The sequence below is a fragment of the Vanacampus margaritifer genome, chromosome 3, assembly GCF_051991255.1.
Source record: "Vanacampus margaritifer isolate UIUO_Vmar chromosome 3, RoL_Vmar_1.0, whole genome shotgun sequence".
NCBI lineage: Eukaryota > Metazoa > Chordata > Actinopteri > Syngnathiformes > Syngnathidae > Vanacampus > Vanacampus margaritifer.
Genome location: NC_135434.1, coordinates 23,569,996 through 23,585,700, shown reverse-complemented (window position 1 = coordinate 23,585,700; position 15,705 = coordinate 23,569,996). Strand labels below are relative to the sequence as shown.

Genomic DNA, 15,705 nt, shown 5'->3' with positions numbered 1-15,705 from the left:
ATGTCTCTTTTGGAAACAAACAATATGACATGTAATTAAAACAATGGAATCTGGTAGACAAGACCAAAAAAAAGTTTGAAAATTTCAAGCTTTGGATCTAGAATGCCACTCTTTTTACTCTAATTTTATGATTTGATTAAGTGAATAGCAATGAATTTAGATATGTGCTTTTCACAAGTTTCCTTTGGCCTTGATAGGACCCAAAATGTACACTTAGATTTAAACAGTATGCTATATTATTGATACAGGCCAGGGTATTCAATGAGTTGAAGTTGGAAATTGCAAAATCAAGAGAAAAATCCCCACCAGTGGGAAGATGCATTACATTTACAAGAAGAACACACCAAAAATTGTTGAGGAAGTGATGCGGCCACAAATGATCAGCATCAAGCCCGGATGGCAATTTGAATTTAAATCATAAATCATCAGAAAAAAATCATTCAGTCATGGAAACATCTGGACATACTTGAATTGAATGCCTGTTTATTAGCATTCACACAAACTAGCATGAATGTGACTTTGTCTTTCAGCAGCTAATCCAAAAGACATCTTCCAGGTCAGCGAATGCTACACACTTACAGTATATAATTGTACAATTTGTCATCAGCAGGCTGCTCAACAGTGTGTAAACTCGTTTCCCCACTGGGTTTGAATGTTTGCAGTTTGGGAAGTGCTCCTTTTTGTCAGCGGCACAGTTTTTAAAACATATTTTTTACTGCTTTTCAACCTGGCCTGTAACAGCTCACTCGTGGAAAACTCAGCGTGTGCACTCTTCAAGCCGAGAGAGATCATTTTCACCCTACCATCATTCCCTAGTAGAACCCAAACAATAAAACATGGCATGTGGTGCATTTTGTTCATGCCAAAGTGTCCACTGAATGACAAGTTTATGATAGCCAGCAATGCTATTTTTCTTTTTATATGCAGAAGCGGCAATTCTGTTATTGTTCCTATCCCAATCTTTCTGTTGAAAGCAGACATGATGTGTTTTTTCTTGTTGATTCTCCGACTTTGTCATGGCGATGACTATCAAATAAAACATTTTTTCAAGGCAATCAGGTTATTAATTCACATTGGTTTCAACTGGGAAGTGATCTTTGCTTATTTTTCTGGTGTTTCTCTCACAAATCTGAAAATGGGTCGTTTTCACACTGACACTTCTTTTTGCTCTCAAGACATAGCTGTGCGATTTCCCATCGATTTTCATGCTGTAGGGTCACCTACTTTAGAGAGGGGAAGTAAAAATCAACAACTGAGATGAGGTTGCACAAGTGTACACACCCTTTTTTAACTGAGGATGATGAACCACAAATACATTTCCAAAAGTCTGCCATTTGAACAGGGGTGTGTAGACTTTTTATATCTGCTATATACATTGTCAAAGTTTATTTTTCCTTACACATTGCTTTTACCGGTCCTTATGTTTACATATGTTTATTGAACTTTTATTTATGCAGGGAAGGTCATTGATAACTGATTCTCATTTGCAATGCCGACCTGGCTGTAGACAGTGGAGTAAAACAAAGAAAACTAAAAGTAAATACAAATCAAAACATTTGATTAATTTAAAGCTTTCACAAATTAAGATTTTTGTCCTCGTCTTTCTTACCCTAATTTTATTTGGATGTCTAACCAAAGATATTCATTCCATCCAATCAAGAGCATGCGATTTTTTTCCCTGTGTGAGATATGATTGAAATTGTGTTAGTATTGTTAAGCTTTTACAAGACACAAGATGGAGACAGACACCAAATGAGAAGACTCGTCATTGATGACCAACCAGGAACCAGGAACCAGGAAGGAAATATGAGGGGAACATTTTTACACGTTTTATTTTCTGTCCAAAGCTGCAATCACGAACAAATCCACATGTTTGCCAAGAGCACAGACATGTCTGTAGATCTCAAATATTGTACATATTTTAGAAAGGCTGTTTTATTCTTCTGTGTGGGAAGGTTTGGAGGGGGAAAGGGGGTGTAAGTGATGTGGCAGAGGTGGGATTGTTGAACAAGAAATCCAGCCCACCTTAACTTGGAGCCAACATGCCTAAACAGTGAACTCATCTATTCTCAAACTGAGAAGGATTATGTGAATGTTACTGATTATTGCCAATCAATCTGTTTGGATGTTGTAATTTTTTGGGGTGGAAGAAAATAATGAAATTTAATCAACACCAATTTTGTGGATTTTATGTATTCATTTATTTATTTTCACTTACAATTTACCGGGGAGAAAAGCATATAGAACCATAGAAAATAACTGCTTTAGGATATTTCAAATATCTTCAGGAAACAAACTATATTTAAAGACCACACAGAGAATATCAAGCAAGCAAAAGAAGAATTTGAAATTTGAAACAGGTCCCAACAGGCCCACCTGTTCTGTTGACTCAACAGTGAAGTGCAACCATAGGTCCCGAAAGTGTGAACGTGTTGTTTGGTCAACAAATGGCGAAGCTTAAGGTTTTAGCGTGTGAATAAACGTGAGTTTTTTGAATAACGCATGCATTTAGAGAGGGGAAAACAGCTCTTTTGTTTACAGACTGTCATGCGGATGCCAGTCATCTACCCATGGATGACAATTAGGCAATTATGGGAAAACATGGTGCTCGGAATGCTGACTATGGCCTTTGTATTTCTGCTGCTTTTCCCAGAAAAAGCCTTTTGTTTGCTGGGTCTTTGACCTGCTCGCTTCTGGGCAGACTCACGTTCTTCTTCTGTTTGAATGATAATCAGCCCCTCATGCACTATGATGACTACGGTTTATCGCCGTACTTATGTAATAGTCCACTGACAGTGATGTAGCGTAGTTATAATGTTACAGTTTGGTCCAAATATATTGGGATAGCGACATGACCACCACCATCAACACCACAATGAATTTGAAATGAAACAGGTGAACGATGTCAGAATTACACCCCCACTTGTTAAGGGAGCAAATAAATGTGGCAAATTAACATCATAAATCAAGTGTTCACTTTTTAATATTTCTTTGCAATTACAGCTTGAAGTGTGGAACGCATAGACATCACCAGATGCTGGATTTTTGGATTCTGGATTTGGCAATGCTCTGCCAAGCCTTTACTGCAACTGACTGAAATTCTTGCTTGAGAATTTTCTCTTCAGTTTTGTCTTCATCAATCAGATTCAGGTTTAATGATTGACTTGGCCTTTGGATAACATTCCACTTCTTTGCTTTCAAAAACTCTTTGGTTGCTTTTGCAGTATTCGTCAAGTCATTGTCCATCTGCACTGTGACGCGCCATCCAATCAGTTCTGAAGCATTTGTCAAAATATGAGCAGACAATATTGCCCAAAACACTTCACTATTCATCCTGCTGCTTTTGTCAGCAGTCACATCATCAATAAATAGAAGGGAACAAGTTTAATTGGCAGCCATACATGCCCACACCATACTGCTACCACGCTTCACTGATGGGCTGCTAGCTTGAAATGCACTTTTCTGCGTTATGCTAGTATGTCAGATGACTACACAGCTCAAGTACAGTGTACTAACTATTGTATTGTTATTCTACAATTATCAATAATTTTCAAGTTCTAGTTAGGTAAAACAGTTTGTTTTAATAGTTTGTTTTAAAAATATAGTTTTATAGTTTTGAAATACTATGAAGCAAACGTGCTAACTATGAGGCAACCATGCTGATACTGACAAACCCAGATGAATTATTTACTTACACTTTAATGATTCGCTATCCCAAAAGGGGTTGCAGGAACACCCTCATCCCTGCTCACCACTTTTATCATTGTTATGACTGTTATGATTGCTAAATCAGAATGTGTTGGACTCACAATGATATTCCATAACAGTACCAAATGTGTCCTTCATCGCATGTGTTTCTGCTTAACCAACGACCCATGTTGGATGAATCAAAGACAGCAGGAAATCATTTCAAGTGCTTATATGAGTGACAGAAATGTGCAGGGGTGCGGCCAGGGGTTGAAAAATATCATTACAGGGCAACTTCAGTGCCACAGATTAAAACAATACTACAGTAGAGTATTTTCTAGAACTCATACAACCAGCATCATTTTTCTCCCCCATACAGCACAACTGGTTGTGAGTTGTGCCTGTACTTATCAGATGCTAACGTCTAGTCACAGTCATTACAGAAAAAATGTATGGTAGCCTGCTTGGTGACAAGTTGCGACAAGACAATAAGTTCTGCTTTCTAATAGTTAATGTACGGTTATTATTACAGTCATCAAAATTATAACACCGAACGCGCATTGCATGTGTCTGTAAAGTATAGCAGTAAGGTCAAAGTGAAGCCATAATTTTTCTACCATTGACACAGTTGGGTGTTTATATAGGGATTTTAGATGACTCTTAAGGGAGGAGAAGCAGCCCCCTTTGGCAGTCTTGCACTGCACATAAGTGGGGAACACCCATTAGTGGTCACTCATCATGCAATATTCGGTAGAAAGTTAGAAAGAGGTCTGCTGCATTTCAATTTTCATGGCATGTTTTAGTGATTTAAAAAAATACATGTTGCCTAATGCAAACATACCGTGTTGTATGTACTCTCACAGTAAAAAGTTAAGAATTTTTTATTTGTTTCCCCCCTTCTTAATACTGTGAATTCTGTGGTGTGTGAATGGGCAGAAGGCCAGTATAAATTAATTGTTTATTCATTCGAAATGTACTTTTACTTTTATAACTGTATACAATGTAACACATAATCTTGAAACAATGTGCAAGGTGTGTCTAATGCACGGTTTATATTCAACTGTCATATTATTTCATATTTTATTACATGATATACCGTAGACCCGCATTTAAATGTACAGTATCAATACATCAACAAAATGAATTTAAAATCTAAGGTATCGGAAAAGTGTTCGGAAGGTATTTGAAGGGATGAAAAAATAAAAATCAATTTAGAAAGAAAAATAAATTAGACACACTTTATCTAGTGGACCACAAAAAATGATATGAGGGGGGCCGTATCTGGCCCCCGGGCGTGAGTTTGATAGATTTCTGCTGAAGGAATGTCATACTGAGCACTGATGCATTTAAACACCCCTGGAAATTTCGACGTCAACTTTGCTTTAGTGTTTAGTGATGACAGGCCGGTCGATTAACGAAAGTAAAGCACAACAAAAAAAACTCTCTCTCTCTCTCTGTTTTGTTTGTTTGTTTTTTACCACCGGGTACATTTTTTAAACAGAACCGCATTTGAAGTTAATTTATAAGCTAAATATCTCCGATATCTTCAGCCACATCTAACGTGTTGCCCAAATCAGGTCGGATTACAAAAACGAAATAAACTAACAAACAAAGAATGTATTTTGAATGATTATTAATAAATTTGAGGAGTTTGGCCAATCACGTCAGTATCTAATAATTTCCGGGGTTTCTTGAACGCATCTACCAAGCAGAGCATAACTTTCTCGAGTGTCAAGAGGACTGCCGCCCGAACAAAGTGAAAGAAAGAAAGAAAGAAGCAGAATACTTTTAAAAGAAGGCAGGAGAGAGGGAAGAGAAAGTCCACAAACGTCGGGCGACCTTCGTACAAGTCGTATGCGTTGCTTCCTGTTCTCAGGGCTGTTATAAAGCTGCTCGTGAGCAGTAAATGCAGTGGATCCGGTGACAGTTGCCGCACCAGCACAGACGCGACCGAAATGGTGAGTGGCTGTCAATCGTTTACAGGTAGATTTACCTGTCCTCTTACGCCAAGGGCACTTTGCTGCGGTAAGCTCAAAGGCTTCACAACTCCTTTCGATGTCCATTATTCTTGATTTCAGAGTCACAAAAGTCCCATATATCGTTTTCCCTGTAGCATCCTCTTAAGACGTTATAAAGCTAATTGAAAAGGGGTGACTTCAAAAGTCCAATTTGTAATTCTGATCTTGTAGTTCTCAAACTTTTTACACCAAGTGTCACCTCAAAAATGACTCTGCTCTTTAAGTACCATAAAGTGGACAAACTACTTTAAAAATGTAAAATAAATAAATAACAATAATGTACATGAAAATAAAGTACTGTTCTGGATTTGTTTATTTGTATTTCATGTTTTGAATGTTGTCAATTTTATTTGTATTTAATTTAGGGATTATTTCACGTATAGAGAGAGCCTGCATACCACACTTAAATAAACTAATAGTAAATGGTTAATTTATATAGTCTTATTGTGTATTTGCTTTCGATTATTTTTTTCCCAGGTATCTGTGTACTTGACTTGAGTGTTTATTTTTCTGATGGCTTTTTTTCCCTTGTACTCGATACATTTGAAATCTCATATCTGTACTTTGTTCTCGTTATTTTCAAAACAGACTTATTGTGCTTTTCACCCTACACGACAACATAAAAAAAAGACGTAAATAGAGAGAAGTCAACAGTGGTTGAGGTCTTGATTGCTTGCGTTTGAGTGATTGAGATCTTGGGGACAAGGCAACAGATAGAGAGAAGCAAGATATTCCCAATTTATAGCCTTTTTAGGGGAATTGTTTGATGTTGTTAGCCACAAGAATAATTCATAGCAAATGTGTTGTGTCTTGTGCAAGACTAAAAACCACAAGCAAAAAGTTTCTTATCTGATCAAGCACATACAAGTGTATTTTTTCAGTCGTCATCATTGGCTAATTTATCATTTTTTTGTTGCTCAGTTATTCTTCTCGTTACGAGCTGAGTAAGAATTAAAAGAGGAAAACAATTTTGTGTGTCATGAAATTAAACCAGGTTATTGTATATAATTGACAGTAAAAAATCATTAATTTGTACTTTTGTATATAGAGTCTGTACTAAAAAAAAGTTGAGTTGACTTAGTATTTTTGCACAAGTACTTCCTCTTAAAGAAACCTCTGTTTTTTATTCAACATTACCACGACCACAAGATAGTATATCCCATAATATCATGGGCATGAAATGGCATGTTGTGGGTGTGGTTTCCCTGGATACAGCAATATGTCAGGTAATATTGGTGACCGAGGGAGGGAGGAAAGGAAGGAGGAAGCAAGGAGGGGAACTAGAATGGGCAGCCGTTCCTATGTTAAGGAGTTGCCAGCTTCAATTAAACCCGACTATTGTTCTTTTATTGCTGCCATTTGTTTGGGATAACATAATGGGGAAAAAATGGCACCGTGCAGACATCAGTTCACGTTCATCCTGAAATTTATAAGCGTCAGGTTTACTCATGTTGGCCAACGCTGTTGGTTTGTGGCAGGAAATGACACTGAATTATGAACTGTTTTGCTGCTCCAGTTTCCTGTCACTGTCAACTTCTGAGATGTCGGCTTCCTCTCTTTCTCACAATGCAAATGTCAAAGGGTCGACGTACTAATTGCACTTTCAGTGTTCCAATCGCACGTTTTTGGAAGAGACCGCTGCCACTCACCCGTTGTTATCACTGTGCAGAGGAGTGAGAAAACTGGTTTGGCTTCATTTTGATGTCTTACTCTATCCCTTTAGGTTTTATTTTCAATCAGTGTCAACATGTGAAAGTTATTTCTGACTAGTTTCCTATCTCAACATAAAGTTGTTGTAAACCTGTTATTCTTAGAAGTAGAGAAAAGTGTGTGCAGGTCCGGGTTTGAATCTCAGTGCAAGCCCTCGTGTGGAGTATGCATGTTGTTCACCCCGTGCTTGTGTGGGCTCTAAAAACATGCATGTCAATTGTGGGCTCTAAATGGTTGATTGTCTGTACTGTATGTGCTCTTTGATTGACTTCTGTCTGACTAACTTTAATGAACACAAGCTGTTGATGACACAACTGAGTAAATGAACCAAAGTTACAGGAAATGTTGAAACTATACTGTACTTTGCATTTATCCATCAATCTCGTACCCATTTTGGATGACAGATTAGCCCGAGCCAGTCCCAGCAAACTTTGGGCTGACGTGCAGGTCCCTTTACATTCGCAAATTGGCTCAGGCCGCCAGCTGTAAGCACAGTGAAACTGTGTCACCAATGCAACGTATCGCTAACAATCTACATTGGGCAAGCCACATCGCCTCATTGGATGCATTCAGTCCCCTCCAAAAGTACAGCAATGTCAATTACTTTGTTTTTGTTGTATACATTTGGGTTTCAGATCAAAAGATGAATATCAGACAAAAGTTCAGAATTCCAACTTCAATTTCATGCTATTTATAGATAGATTTGTTGAAGAACTCCGGACAGAGCACCTTTTATTTGAACCCACCAGCTTCTCAAGTGCGCAAAAGTATTGGAACAGGCATTATTGAATTAACGTAAAGTGAAAAACATTTGTGACCCGCCATAGCAAAATGAGTCACAGTGACCTTGTGTGTTTTGGACCAGATTGGATTTTGCAAAGAAATATAGAGATGAGCCACACAAGTTTTGGAACAAGGTGAAGGGAAAATAACCATGTTTTGATATGTCCTCATGTAACCTCTTATATAAGGATATGTTGTTGTCCTGAACTGTTGTATGAATCCAGGTGCCCAACAATTTGTGAATAAAGGGCGGAATCAACCTGGGAACTCTTCCTTGTTTATACTATAGTCCTCCCTGCTTCGGAAACATGTTTTCGAGGGTGCCTGGGAGTGAATGCCTTGTTTATACTACAGTCCTCCCTGCTTCGGAAACATGTTTTCGGGGGTGCCTGGGAGAGGGCTTGGCCAGCTCGGTTTTCTCATGCTCACCCCTTTTTTTTAATGAATAAAAGACGGAGCGGCACACGGTGTGGGTAGAGTCAGCTGTGGGATACGTACGATTGCCCAGCCGTTTTGCAGCTCGTTCTACCCGGACCGTCGGCTCTCCGGTCTAGTGTCAAGGTAAGCGCTGATGATGATCATATTATGCTGCTTAGTGTTGAAGTGTGTTGATTGCTGTTTGGGGGGAATAAAAGGCACATTTGTTCTAGCACAGTATATCAGTCTCTGTGTATTCCTTGTTACCGCCGATCACTCACGATCCTGCATAAAAATATAAAAGTGAAGTAGTGTTTTCCATAAAACACAAAGTTTTATGGACTGATGAGACCGAGATGTAACTCATGATAGTAACAGCAGACTGAATTATGACATCTACAAAACCATTTTGTCTGTCAATTTACAGAAAAAAATGCATTAGAACTAATCAGGAAAAGCTTCAACAATAAAAAAACAATGACCCAAAACACACTGCTAACAAGGCAATCACCAGACTTTAACCCATTAGAGCATGCATTCTGCCTGCTGAAGAGGAAACTGACGGATGAAACCTCCAGAAACAAACGAACTGAAAGAGGCTGCACTAAAGGCCTGGAAAAGCATTTCAAAGTATGCAACAGTTTGGTAAAGTCAGTTGGTTGCAGGCTTGATACACTTACTGCAAGTAAAGGTTCGGCCACCAAATATTAAATGCTACTCAAATTAAGTTTTTTTTTTTTTCAATTTTATTTTAAACATGTATACAAAGAAAAAACAAACTGATTATAAAAGTACATGTGTAAAGACAAAATATAAAAAAAACATGTAAAACAAAACAGCAAACACAACATTCAAGCAACGAAAGCAGCATAAGAAAGTTCCATAGCGTTTCACCCAGTCATGAGCTACACATACATGTTCGAAAAAGAGTAGGAAGAAGCATAAACTTATCAGGTTCAAGTTCATTTAATAAAGTCTGTTCCAATACTTTTGCTCACTTGAAAAGTGGGACTGGAGACAAAAGATTCACTGTGCTGAATTGTATAACACAATGACAAGTAGATGAAATAAATAAAATATGGAATTCTGAACTTTTGTCTCATATTCATCATTTGACCAGAAACTCAAATGTCTTCAGTATGCAACAAAAATTGACCTCACCGTTCCAATACTTTTGGAGGGAACTGTATTTCAGACTTAATGAAATAGGCGCATGAATAAACCCTGGTTCGACTACTATTCCTCTGATGTACCAACTTGACTTTTGCATGACTTTTGTTTGAAAGCGACAGAAAGGCCAGCATACTTTTATAGAATATTGGTCTGGTGCAGCAACAATCCATTCTTCCACTGTACTGCACCAATAATCCTTTTCCTATAAACTACTGTATTAACATTGTATTTAAATAAATGCACTGTGTGATCATCTCTTGGATGTCTTTATTTATTTATTTTTTGGTGTGTGTTTGTCTCCATAAGCGGTTGTTGCTAAAACTCCCCATTCTAAAATTCTTTCTTTACCCCAAAATAACAGGCACCCATTTTGTTAAGAAATAGACACATGGAAGAAAGAAAAGGCACAAGCCATCCCAACTACCTTAATAGTGAGCGGACTAACCTACCGTGTGTCTTTCTCCACGCTGTGTGTGTGTGTTTGTAAAGCAGAATGGGAAAAGCCGATTGCAGCAGGCCCAGGAGGATGCGGAGGAGGTGAAAGACATCATGCTGGACAACCTCAACAAGGCGGATGAGCGATCAGGAAAACTGACCGACCTGGAGGACAGAGCTGATGAGCTGCTAAAAAAGGTTGGCAGAAAATGTTTCTAAAAGTCGTCACTTTTCATTTCATTAGTGGACTCCTATTGGTTAGTGACATCATGGAACTCTTCCACAGCGATCCAAAAACAAACATGTCAAATTGATTGTTTATAAATACACCTTAGGTGGAGCTGGAGAGGAAAACAAATGTACAATTTACATCCTGATTGTGCTTTATGGAGCTATTTTTGGAGAGGTATTTCCTTTTGTGGAGATGAATGAAGTGAGCGGGTCTCGCTGGGTATAACCAAGCGAGTGCAGGACATGCCATAAGACCAGTGTTTGTCCGGGGGTCAACGTGGGGGTCACATCGTTCCCACATCCCCCGGCATGGATAGTGTTATGTCACAATATAGGACAGGGCAGATCATGGGTGAGGACCACAGCTCCAGGGGCTCACACAGAAGTTGATCTAACTCAACTCAACAGTGGCTCCAATGACTCTTGCTCACGAGTATTATTGTCTTATAATAATCTCAGTACCACTGAGCATTGCAGCAACTATACTGGAGACATTAAAAAAAACAGTCCTCAGGTGTCTTGAAAACATATCTTTGACATGCGTTTGTCAAAATAACTCATAACCCTTGTGTTGTCTTGCGGATCAAAAGTGACCCACTACCATGTGTAGCTGTAGAACAAAACACTTTAACTCATTCACTGCCATTGATGGCTCGAGACGTCAAAAATTAATTTGAACTATTTCTATTAGTTTTCCACTTTTGTTAATAAGAGTATGAAAACCGAAAAAAAAAAAATATATATATATATATATATATATATATATATATTGTACATTTAGAACATATAAAATTTGTGATTAATCGTGAGTTAATTATTGAAGTTGTGTGATTAATTACAATGAAAAATTGTATTCACCTGAAAGCGATTTAAAAAAGAAAGAAAGAAAAGATTATAAAAAATTTGGGGCGTCAGGTGATTACAATTTTAATTGTTATTAATCGCATGACTTCAATAATTAACTCACAATTAATCACAAATGTTATATCTGTTCTAAATGTACAATAAAAAAAAAAGTAGGTTTTCACATTCTTGTTACCAAAAGTGTGTGTGTGTGTGGGGGGGGGGGGGGTGTTTAACTACTAAAAATAGTTCAAATGAATTTTTGATGTCTATAGCCGTCAATGGCAGTCAATGAGTTAAACTACCGTTTTCCAACTTGAAACTTAATGACTTTTCCTAAATGGACCCCATCATCAGAAAAAGTGACACTTTGTTTTTGTTTATCTTTCCATGTGGGCAGTACACCACTAGGGTACAAAGATTGTCTTATGGGTCATTTCTGACCCGTGAATTATAAAAGCATTTAAACACCAAACAAAAGTTCAAAGGCCCCCACAAACTCACTCTAACACAAACACACACGCACATATCAAAGAATATGGACCGTTGTACAAATTGAAGTTGCATTTTTCCTCCGCCTAAATTCCTCCAATCTAACGCCTCTAAAGCTCCCCAAAAACATTCTCAGACATGATAAGAACAAATTCAATGGTCCCCTTGTTGGCTTTTTGCTGAAGCCATGAATAGACATGTTACTGTCCAACAGATCCAGGATAAGATATTTTCAGAGCTCAAGAGGAACAAGAAAATGATGTATCTGAAGAGGAAGATAGGCAGGAATGCAACTCAGAGAATGATGCATCTCCAGAAGAAGAGGAGGAGATCCCTCAAGATGAATAGAGATACAAGAACAGCGAAACGACATGGTCCTCATCAATTTCCGACAGCAACCAGGGAAGAACAGCAGCATCAAGCACCAATGACTCTTGGGCCACCAAGATGTTCAGCTACCCATGTCCAGGATTTCATCCACCTTTTTCCTTGTCATCTTCCATAACATCGTTGATGTGTCCTCGTAATGTGTTTGTCATATGAAAGGAACTCAACCAGACCTGGACGTCAGGGGAGAAAACAAAACAAAACAAGAGAAAGTGTTCCCTTGAGCAAATTGGGAACGGCTCTTGTCAAGCCATGTCTTGAGAGAAGGGAGTGCCTGCCCTGCACAGAAACCTCTCCAGCCATTGTGGAAGCTGTTTAGGGGGCGCCTGCCCTTGTCAACCTGAAGCTGCAGCTGCGTGAGTAAAAGGAAAAGGTGCCAGTTCGACCAATGAAAGAAGGAACGCAGGACAAAAGCTCTGTGCTGCACATGTGAGAAATGAAAAGCATTTACAAAGCAAATTCGTACATTCACACATAAACTGTCTGTCCTACATGTGCTCAATAGAGTTGATGTTGAAAATCGTTCGCAGTCAAGCAACATTTTGTTGTGATATGAGAGAAGTAGTTTTATAATTCACTTCCTAAAAAAATTAAATAAGGAATTGTTGACAAAGAAGTTCAACATTGTTGACTGCCCCCCCATTTCAATATTAGTAATTCAGAAATAATAACTTCATATTTATATAACAGCAATAATGAACCTTTACTATGTAATAGGAAAGTTTTATGATGGTTTGTGGTAAAAAAAATATAATAATAATAAAATATAAAGTGCATTAATGGTCACTGGTGATCGTCTTTTTGTATTGTGTAACAACAACAAAAACATGATAAAAATGATTTTAAAATGTTTAAAAAAAAAATTTAATTGATAAATAACAGATTGTTCAGATCAAATGAAGATGATCCAATAAAGATGATGATAAGTGACATCAACTGCAAAATGAACTTTTACCCCAGTAACAAGTTTAGCCGTGTATATGTGCATGATGTTTAAATAGTGAATTAGTGGGAGGAAGATTTGTTTGGAAGGTGTAACTCACATTATGGTTGTAGGCTAGCGGGCTAGCTAGCGAGAAGCTACAGCGCGTAGCATGCCGCTGGATTCTTAGCTCAAACTTTCGCTCCGAGTAAGTTCCAGTGAATACCGGTCGCCATTTCCTCCTCCCGTCCGTGAAGCTTTTTCAAACTGCCCGCGTGTGGAGGACACGACTTGTCAGTTCGTTCGTTCCCACCTCCCCGACATGTAGCAACGGTCCCACTCGCGCGGGCGAGCACGCTGTCTCTCTCTCTCTCTCTCTCTCGCTCTATCCTTCTCTCTCTCTCTCTGTCTCTCGCCCTCTTTCGTACTCTCTCTCATCATAGAAATTGTAATCCTCGAAGTAATCCCCATTTTTAATAAATGTACCTTTAATCTGATTACATGTTTTTTCCTGTAACTGTAATGGAATAGTTACATTTTTTGGGTAATCTGATTACATAGCGGCGGTACATGTATTCCGTTACTCCCCAAACCTGATTTAGATTAAAGACAAACGTTTCATTTCCAGGATGGGTGTGCCTGTTGTTGGTAGAAGATGCTGCTGAATTGGAGTTGGTATATTGAAAAATCTTTCTCTGCATGTTTATACATACTGTATTTCACTGGACCTGTAGCTTGTCATCTTCTTCAACTGCATATGCAAGTAAGAAGACATCCCAGGTCTGAACATCATAAAAGTTAAATTTTATGTCCCTGTGTCAGACTGTTTCTGGTTAGATGTTGCACCAGGAAGCCATTTTTGGTTAAAAGCCCAGCTTTGTGTGCTTACACAACTCTTCCAGCAACAGCTGTTTATTAGCCAGGCTTGCATTAAAAGGCAACATGGTGAAATGCAACATAAATGTAACATTGGAATTGTATGTCTGTCTTTACTTTTCTCCAGGGTCGAGCCTTTGAAAAGAAAACCTTCCAAGTGAAGGAAAAAACAAGATGGAAGAATAAGAAGATGAAAATAGTCTTAATTGTACTTGCAGTTGTTGTGGCCCTCATCGTAATTGGAGTCATCATATATGTTGCAACATAGCACACTCCTGCGTGGATGGGTGGAAAGTAAGACATTGGGACTGTACAAACGGATGTGGACTCAAATAAAAGTCCAGGAGCATTTTGCCGAAATGGTGAAGTCTGTGCTTACTCTGTGTTTAGGTATATTTATGGGACTATATGTCAGTCTCACTATTTGGTAAAAGATTATGGTACCACTAATAGCTGCTTCTTTTCTTTGTCCATCATTTGTTCTGATTATGATGTATCCGGTCCACATTGAAAAGAAAGATGTCAACTCTCATTTGAATAATTTACAGTAAATGTAGTTTGTAATGGACCTGCATCAATTGTCCACACCTATGTAGAAAACAGATTTGTGTTTTGAATTAACACGCTTTACTGAGTTTTTGTAACGTATCAAGTGGCTCGCTGCATAAATGTTGACAGTGTTTTTGTTTGTTTTTTATTTCATTTCAATTTCTGCACATTGGGAGCTTTGAGGACTGTTGTAGCAACACTATAACAGGGACCCCTGCTGGCTGATGTTCATATTGTACTTTTTTGAAAAATCAGAATATCACCAACTTCCTAAAAAAAAAATGGCCACGTTATCTCCCCCCTAATTACCCTTGGATTTACAATAGGCTTTAGGTCTGGAGATATATTTGACCAGTCCATCACCTTTACCCTCAGCCTCTCTAGCAAGGCAGTGGTCATCTGGTCCAAAAGGTTTGTGGGTGTTTTGGTGGGTCATTATCATGTTGGAATGCAGCCTAACTGGGGGATCTGGCTCTGTCTGATCTGGCTCTGTCTCATTATCAAACTCATGTTAAATATGAGTCAACAAGAACACGCCTGACACCGTTTAAAGTGCCTCTGATCAACACCAAATAATGCTAAACTGTTCTAGTAGACTTTTCCTGACAAGCCATGGTACACAGAGAGATTCCACAGCATCAGAAGCATCTCATTGTTTATAGGTACCAGACAGGAGAAGGTTCCAATTGAATTGACAATTGAACAAACTAAGTGCACTTCTTCTGGAGAAGATAGAAGCATTATCATACAAATAAAAAACATCCAAACAAACTTTGGAGCTGTTTTTCTTCATTTGGATCTGGTTCTTTGTCAATGTGGAGAGATTTATGTACAGTTCCAAATTAATCCGATCAACCATCAACCAGGGGTGAGCTGAAGACAGATCTCTACATTAGATGCCCTTGCAATCTCACAGTGTTAGATCGATTTTACTTAAAGGATTGGGGAAATATTGCCACATGAAGATGAACCATAGCCTACCACATTGCAAGACTCCATCTTACCCCAAAAGACCGAGTGCTGTAATAAAAGCCAAAGGTGCTGTAGTATGCAACATGATGGTGTGCCTATTTCTGCAACCAGATTATTGCACTTTCCCCCCATTAAAAGGTTCAATTTGTTTTTCAATTGAGATGTTGATCTTATAGGCCATATTAAAGAAAAATAAAAGTTTTAAAATGT

At 38.3% G+C, this 15,705-nt stretch overlaps 1 protein-coding gene across 1 annotated transcript; it reads left to right on the top strand.

The window, feature by feature from the left end:
- Positions 1 to 5,416: 5,416 nt before the first annotated feature.
- Positions 5,417 to 14,656, top strand: vamp5 (vesicle-associated membrane protein 5). Its single transcript, XM_077562433.1, has 3 exons — positions 5,417 to 5,645; positions 10,281 to 10,421; positions 14,102 to 14,656. Exons 1-3 carry the CDS (start codon positions 5,643 to 5,645, stop codon positions 14,240 to 14,242), a joined length of 285 nt encoding a protein of 94 aa, XP_077418559.1. The 5' UTR covers positions 5,417 to 5,642; the 3' UTR covers positions 14,243 to 14,656.
- The last annotated feature ends 1,049 nt before the right edge of the window (positions 14,657 to 15,705 follow it).